Raw genomic sequence first — 8,397 nt, forward strand, 5'->3', positions numbered from 1 at the left:
ATGATAATTGAGGTGCAGTGCTTCATTTCAGTGAAATTACAAACAGAATTGCAAAAACACTGTTTGCAGACAGGTTTTCCAAATATACCTCTCATAAACGTATCAAAGTTGTAGTCAGAGGAGATCTATATCTACACACAAAAAAATGTTGGGTTGTTTCAAACCTATGATTGGGTCAAATATCAACAAATCCAGCTGTTGGAATTAAAAAATCTAAGTAAAGGGATTCTTCAAAGAGTTTCTTTCTCAATGGAGGTCAATCAAATGTTTGATTACCAACATTCTTTAAATTATTTTGGGTGAACTATCTCTTAGAAGCTTTAAACCAACGGTTGGGGTTGTCCATTTTTGACCCAAATATGGGTTGGAACAGCCAGCATTTATTAGATTGTAGGCTACCTTGAAATTTACAATATTTTGAAAGAGACATGTCTTAGCATTGCACATTGCTATCCCCTGTTAAGAGCTCTTATGGGAAGATTTCAAAAAAAGAATGCATCCAAAAATAAACTGTTAAATAAAATATAAATAATAATAATAGAGTAAAATGAAAATACTTTTTAGTTTTGTTTATATACTAAACTAAAGATATCGATACGCTGAAACTAAGCTTAAAAACTGATAAGTAGCCTAAATAAATTAGAAGAACTGGTAAATAAAAACAGAAAACCTCGTTAAAAAGTGAATACTATTGTTTTGAAGCCTGCAAATGTAGGGTACCTGAACCAGAAGAGGGTTTATACAACCTGGCAACAACTCTGAAAAGGATTTAGCCCAATCTGGCATCCCCCGTGCCAGTGTCCCAGTATTCTGCCCTACAAAGCAAAAAGGCAGTAACTACGCAGAGTGCAGAACTGAGAAAAATGACTTTTGCTAGGGCTTTTTGCAGTTACTGTACAAACAACTACCATTTTTCTCTAAAACGACACGCATTTAAGATAAGATGTTTTGTCACATAACAAAGGATGCCTTAAATGTCATGAAAATTGTAATAATTAATGCTTTACCAAAACTGCAGTTACTGCCTTTTTGCTTTGTAGGGCAGTATTGTTGTCATTCTGTTTGCCCTATATTCCCATCCATAGGACAGCCGCATGTTGCGTCACCACCAGCTGTGTGGATTCGTGGAATAAATATCGCAATCCACTGTCACATGAAATTTATTATACTGGACGTGCAGAATATATAAAGCAGAGCTTGTCTCGTCGACAAACACCGTTTCGAGCGTGGAACCACCAATGCCTTTGGATAACTGCGTTTCTAAATCGTACCGACTCGATTAAGGATTTAGACGGACGTGAGTCCTCTTTCTGCTGTGTGTTTTGTCGGTAAAGGGAACTGAAATGTCGAATGAGAAACAAAGCGTTCCCGAGGAAAACCTTCAGGGTATGTAACGTTAGCTATCAACACAGCTCAAGTTAATGTTCTTTTATGCATGTTTCTCCTTAAAACCCCATTCATATATTATGTACACAATTGTGGGGATTATCATTGGTCTAAAGCAGTAAGGTTCGAAATTAGATGACAATATTTCGTGCTATGCATCAAATTCCGGTTTCACATTAAATGAACTGTCCAGTCATTGTTATTATTATGCTATTTCACTGAATAATAATTATGTGTTAAGAAGCAGGAGGTTTGGGCAACTAAACAATACACAAATGACGCATGTGGTCTGCAATAATAAAAATGGAAGCGAAACAATATTCGATTCGTGCAGAATCATTTAGAGTCGGATCTTTTCACTGAACCGTTTCACCGAACCGTTCAGTAATTAAACTGAACTCGACGACTCACTGAACGGAAAACCGCCTCTTTCGAACATATCTGAATCACAAAAAGCCGAATTAACAATATATCTGAGAACCCGAACCGTATGAATGGTACACAATGAAAATATGTTTGAATGATAAATGTCAAAGATTTCGTTGACAGTTTAATCAACTTGTTGGTTGTGACTAGTCACATCCAATTAAAACATAAAACTCAGGGATAAATTAAATAGTTTAATGTTGATTTTTTTAATAAGTTAAAATAAACAATACTATATTATTATTATGACGGAATCACGGGATGACGTAAAGAATCACAAAACCATTTTAAACGGTTCCTTGAAACGATCTGTCTGAACGAACCGATTCACAGAAAGGAGGCAGGCCACTTGAAAGAGGTGTAAAAAAAAATGACCTGATACCATGAGCTATTTTTAGCTAGACCTCTGTTTGTTTTCCTTTGGCTGCTGGGTTGAGTCTCAAGTGCTGGCATGTCCTCTGCTTTCTGGATATTCTGGTCGCTGTGTCACGATCACTGATTCATGCCCAACCCAGTTTTCAATATATCCTCCTGTCAATAAAATATTTGGTTAAAACAACTTAGTTATGACATTTGATGCTTGCAAAACACTGAATTGCAAAACATAATTGAACTTGATGCACTTATATTCATAACTGGCTTGGAATACACTGATTCTTGAAAGACAATGGCATATAGGCTATTAATATATAAAAACAAACATAAAAAAACAGCACAACATTAGAAGTAAATACAAAAAAAAACAAAACAAAACAAAAAACAACATCCAAAAAAGGATAAAAAAATGGACTGTAGATAAAATCTGCATGAAATGGAAGTTTCGATTGTCATTTCTTCCGTATTGTCACATCGATTTCTTCCCTTTTGTCAACATATAGGAATGAAACAGCTTTACAAACTAGAAAAAAAAAAAAAAATGTTGGCCGAGACTTAATTTTGTACCTCGGGAATTGATTGGATTGTTTGATGGATGCCCCCGCCCATGCGCCAACACATCATCAGAGAATAAATGTTGCTGCAAGAAGGAGAAGATTTTGATTAGATTTGCATCGATACATAATTTATAATCAATACTGCAATACTCAATTTAAAAAAAAATTAAAATCATGGTGACTAAATCTGCATGCAACACTAAAAACAAAGAGCTAGAAATGATTAGTCTTTTTCCTGCAGGTTCCTGGGTGGAGCTGCATTTTAACAATGGAGGCGGCAGCAGTCCTAAAGGAGGAACGGAGGAGCAGGCCGCCAGCACCGCCCCGAGTGGAGACCTGGAGAAGATGCTTCTGGAAGCACAGCACGAGTCGGGCAGGAGCAGCTCAAGAGGAAGCCTGCCATGTGATAGGTCAGTCTGACCAGATTTTAATTTAGTGCATAAACTGCACTGAGATTAGATTACCGTAAGATTCCAAGATGTTAATTTGATAGGAGAATCATGTTATAGTAAAAATGTATATTAATAAATGATATAAATTTGGGAATCTCACCAGTCCTCCAAGATCCCAGACTCCTTTACACTTGCGCAGGGGCTCCGAGGTCCACAGCTCTGGAGAAAAAAACAGCTCACAGGTAGATATTAGCAGCTTGTCATGGCTTAAAGGGGTGATTGATTATTATTTCACTTTTAGCAAAAACCCATTCAAAAATCCCATAGACTTTAGAGCGAGGTAACCGGTAGTGCTAAAATGCTAATGCTAACTCACTTTCGCGTTTTGGCCTACAGAGTGACGTCGTAACTTCGGCACTCTATTGGGGTTCGGTTTAAGTTTAGTTGCATGTAATTATGCATAATTTATAGTTATTGCTAATTACATGTACAATAAAGTGTTACTATTACCTGTTATTGGTGCAATACGGTGTACATTCATCTGTAACTAATTTAAATTTCTATAATTACACTGTTGACCCTTAAACCTAACCTTAACTGTTTCCCACCTCAATAGCAACACAAGTGTTTTGCAATAAAACACAATTCCAAACAACATACATTTTTAATGGAAGTACATAGTAAATACACCTAATATAGTAGGACCATTTCTATAAAATTATTTTTTTTAAACCCAGTAGTCAAATACAATTCATGGATATTTATTGGCCAGTAGCTATGTGAACCCTGAAGGTATAGAGACACATTTTTAAAGGAGCCGCATGTAAGATTGTGGCCAAGAGACACATTTTTAAAGGAGCCGCATGTAAGATTGTGGCCAAAACTGGTACTGCAATCACTTTAAAATTACTGTAGATTAGTACTGTAGTCTAGATCACATCACACCAAAACACAACTTGACAACATCAACATCAGTTGAGGGCTGCAACTTCACTTTTTAAATGACAATATTCCTGCCTGGACTATTGTTGTCAGTGATAAGTATTTGAAATAACATGATTTCTTAATGTCTAGTGACATATCAGGGCCATTTTATGATTATTTGAAATACATTTCTTACATACAGCTCCTTTAAAAGTTGAACTTTTTATCTTGAGCGGCACATTTTTAGAATGTTGTGGCAAAGGTTACAGACCTTTAATTGTGTAGTGTGTTTACATCGAAAAACTATGGTAAAAAGGGAAACGGAATGTGAACGGCCCCTAACTCTGTTGTGGTCTGGTTTAAGTCAGAGGAAGACTATTTGGAGAGGAGAAGAGAGGTGGAGATCCTGATGAAGAAAAACGCAGACTGGATCTGGGACTGGTCGAGCCGACCGGAAAACTTGCCACCCAAGTACCTAAACTTTTAGAAAACATACAAATTAATACTGTTAATACGCCAACGTAAAAGCAGTAGAGTAAGGTCAAACTAAGGTTAAATTTTGCCTTTGTAGGGAGTTTCTGCTGAGGCACCCGAAGCGTTCCAGCACACTCAGCATGAGGAACACCAGTGTGATGAAGAAGGGAGGAATCTTCTCAGCAGAATTCCTCAAAGTTTTCTTGCCCTCGCTCGTCCTTTCGCACATCCTTGCTGTGGGTCTCGGGTGAGTACATTTAAACAAAACCCTGAACCCTAGCATTAAAGTTACCCTAGTAATCACCTTTTAAGCTGCAGCATTGTTAATGTTAACCAAAACTATTCAAAATCGTAAGTATATGAATAAAATAACATTTATTAGATAAAACATTAACAATTAACAATGCTGCCTTCAGTGTTATTTCAGTATTATTGATATACTATTAAGGTTTTTTTTTAATGTTTTTGAAAGATGTCTCTTAATCTCACCACTAAAGCTGTATTTAATACTGATATATTATTACAATTTAAATTAACTAGTTTCTGATGTGATATATTTTAAAATGTAATTTATTCCTTAGATGCAAAACTGAATTTGCAGCAAACATCTCTTCAGTCTTCAATGTCACATGAAATCATTATAAGATTAAAAAAAAAAAATGTCTTATTATCATCAATGTTGAAAACAGTTTTAACTGCTCTAAAAAAAGTCTTTTTTTAAAATCCTGATACACTGTCATTCAAATTTATATATATTTAGCTAAGGCACATTAAATCGATAAAGTCAAGACATTTATAAAATTAAAACAAATAAATATTACAAAAAGGTTCTATTTATAATAAATTCTGTTCTTTTGAAATTTCTATTTATCAAAGAAAGTTTCCTCAAAAAATATTAAGCAGCACAACTGCTTAACATAAAAAAATAATAATAATTAAGGTACCAAAGAATGATTTCACATTAGAATGATTTCTGAAGTATCATGCGACAACACTGATAACTGGAGTAATAATGCTGAAAATACTGCTTTGCATTACAAAACCTACGGAAGCGTTAATGCATTCACTTAAATTAAATATACTCTGTTTTTCTGAATTATAACGAGTTAATTCTCAGCATTACGAGATAATTTTTCATGGAAAAAAAGTTTTTGCTCCGTTTTTCTGAATTAACGTGTTAATTCTCAGAATTATTAGATATATTTTTTCTTGAAAAAAAAAAAGAAGTTTTCACTTCATTTGAGATTTTTTCTGAATTTCTAATTCAGAAAAATAGAGCAAAAACTTTTTTCCATGAAAAATTCTCTCGTAATTCTGAGATAATTAACTTGTTAATTCAGAAAAACAGATACAATTTTTTTCGTAATTTAGAGAATTAACTCGTTAATTCAGAAAAGAATAGATTTTTTTTCTTCAAGTGAATGCAATTCGCTTCCGTAGAAACCATTTAATTTAAATTGTAATAATATTTCACTGTATTTGATCAAATAAATGCAGCCTTGGTGAGATTAAGAGACGTCTTTAAAAACCCTTAACGTTTCCAAACTGTTGACCGTAGCGGTCACATCACACTAATTTTGCCTGTCACACAACAAAATAAAGAAGTCCTTTGACCTTACATTCAAGGGGGATCCTGACTGAGCCATATATAGGGAACTGAATATTTTAGAGAGTTGTGGATGGTTACCAATAATCATCCACAATGTTTTGCAGGATTCTAAGCCTTGTATTTATCCACAGAGACCATATTTTATAGTAACACAAAGGGCTATTTTTGAGTCCCGCGGATGGATGGGGTCTGCGTGCTGGAATGCATGCTACACTAGTGTGCTCTACAGGGGGTTAGTATGACTTAGCAGTTTTCCACTGACGGCTCACATCTCTGCCAATGCAAAAACAAGTCCTCTGATTTACGGAAAAATCAACCTGGAGGAAAAAGTTGGAAGAGCTGGGATTCATTTTCATGATAAATGAACACTAGAATTCATGTTTTTATTATAACCCATTCCAACATAACCAATTATAACCTAATCTTACCACTAACTCAATCTGGTATTCATTTCTTCTTTTTAGGGTGTACATCGGAAGGCGGATCACTACATCTGGCACATTTTGAGGGAGCAGGAAAAGCCAAGAAACAAGACAAATCTCATATACGCACATCCACCATCTCAGCTGCTTTGTCGTGAATAAGTGCTCGTGTAGATGCAGATAGGGCAAGGTCACGTGACACATTTCCTCTCCCCGGCTGTGAGCCGCTCTGTCTCGCTCCCCCCTAGTGTATTCCACCGGCCTTTCCCATAATTCCTCTCCCAAATCGACATGTAATGCCAAGTCCATTCCAGGGCCGTCAGCGCAGGGAAGCCTACGCTAGACTTATGGGCACATGCTTGATAGAATTAGATGTTCTGCATCCTCATAATTTCGTATTTACTCGTACCAAGACTACTAAGAATATTGAGAGGATCATAAAACAAGGGATGAGAGAGAGAGAGAGGAAAGGACGAGTGGATCATGAGATGCTGGATCTCCAGAGATGGTACCTGAAACTTAAGACTGTGAATTGGGAGATTTAACTTTCTACCCCATTAAAAAACAGGGATCGTATCTATCGAATGCTAAATCTCAACATTTGATGATGTAACAAAGTATGCGACTTGTTTTACCTTGTCAAAGCTGCATTTTGCTGTATCTTGAAGTCGTTTCTGCATGTATGATGTTCCAGACACCAAAAAAACAGACCTTTACTTTGGGAATCAGGCTGTGCACAGTATTATACAGTATATACACACACACACACACACACAACAGCAACTGTCCTTAGTAAATACAAGCCAAAAGTTAAGGACCATATCAACTCTTATCTGAATGTCAATTGAAATCGCAATTAAATGTATGATATACTTCAAGCTTAACTTGAGATTTTACTAATGTTGAATTATTTTGCCTCAGTACTCACCTGAATCGCAATCACTTCACTTGTTTATCTGAATGGTCAGGGTTCCAGCCCGAAGATTGCCTTAAATAAAACTGTTAATGAATCAGGCAGGAGTATAAGGGAAATTGTGTAAATTTGTGCATGTTTTGTAGTCGTATTCACTGTACGTGTCAATTTCATAGTGGTTTTGTATCAACACAGGGAATCAACAGAAATAAATGTCTGACAATTACTTCAACACGATCCTCTGGATTATGTTTGTACAGTTAAATTAAAGGGATAAATCACCTAAAAATTAACATCGTCATTATTTACTCATTACTTAAAGGAGTAGTTCACTTTTAGAAAAAAAACAAAAAAAACTTTTGCTGATAATTTACTCACCCCCATGTCATCCAAGATGTCCATGTCATTCTTTCTTCAGGCGAAAAGAAATTAAGGTTTTTGATGAAAACATTGCAGGATTTTTCTCCATATAATGGACTTTACTGGTAACCAAACGGTTCAAGGTCCAAAAGACAGTTTCAGTGCAAACCGCAAACTGTTCAAAGGGCTTTAAACGATTCCAGACGATGAATAAGGGTCTTATCAAGCGAAACGATCGCTCATTTAATAAATAAATAACAAAGTTTAAGTTTTATAAGCTCAAATGGTTGCCTTGCTCTGTTCTGTGATGAGCGTTCGTGACTCTCCTGTTCGAACTTGTTCATCAAAATGAAGTCAGTTCATTCATTTTGTTTGTTGAATGAACCAACTGACAAAAAAAGATTTGTTTATTTTAATAAACGAGTTCAAACAGGAGAGTCACGAACGTTCATCACAGAACAGAGCAAGGCAACCATTTGAGCTTATAAAAACTTAAACTTCATTTTTTTTTTTTTAAATGACAGTGAACAGTTTGCAATGAAACTGAAACTGTTTGGTT

General features: G+C 35.6%; 2 protein-coding genes across 2 annotated transcripts in view; one reads left to right on the forward strand and one right to left on the reverse strand.

Moving 5' to 3' along the window:
- jakmip3 (Janus kinase and microtubule interacting protein 3) overlaps positions 1-2,211 on the reverse strand; it is a 37,666-nt gene extending 35,455 nt beyond the window's left edge. The window contains exon 1 of the mRNA XM_039665314.2: positions 2,195-2,211. The gene's annotated coding sequence lies outside the window, so the exon portion shown is untranslated. The remainder of the gene's footprint in view (positions 1-2,194) is intronic.
- Positions 1,049-7,710, forward strand: bnip3 (BCL2 interacting protein 3). The gene is made up of 6 exons (XM_039665338.2): positions 1,049-1,386; positions 2,986-3,154; positions 3,300-3,378; positions 4,425-4,531; positions 4,632-4,781; positions 6,608-7,710. The coding sequence occupies exons 1-6, from the start codon at positions 1,344-1,346 to the stop codon at positions 6,648-6,650; spliced, it is 591 nt and encodes a 196-aa protein (XP_039521272.1). The 5' UTR covers positions 1,049-1,343; the 3' UTR covers positions 6,651-7,710.
- The last annotated feature ends 687 nt before the right edge of the window (positions 7,711-8,397 follow it).

Source organism: Pimephales promelas, chromosome 17 (genome assembly GCF_988280905.1).
Source record: "Pimephales promelas chromosome 17, fPimPro1.hap1.1, whole genome shotgun sequence".
Classification (NCBI taxonomy): Eukaryota; Metazoa; Chordata; class Actinopteri; order Cypriniformes; family Leuciscidae; genus Pimephales; species Pimephales promelas.

What these genes read in the sequence shown, in the direction of transcription:
- bnip3 (XM_039665338.2), top strand. Translation starts at nt 1,344, where the DNA reads ATGTCGAATGAGAAACAAAGCGTTCCCGAGGAAAACCTTCAGG. An exon ending in GGAAGCCTGCCATGTGATAG is followed by an intron (nt 3,155 to 3,299) that starts GTCAGTCTGACC and finishes GAATCTCACCAG; the next exon opens with TCCTCCAAGATCCCAGACTC. An exon ending in GAGAAAAAAACAGCTCACAG is followed by an intron (nt 3,379 to 4,424) that starts GTAGATATTAGC and finishes GTCTGGTTTAAG; the next exon opens with TCAGAGGAAGACTATTTGGA.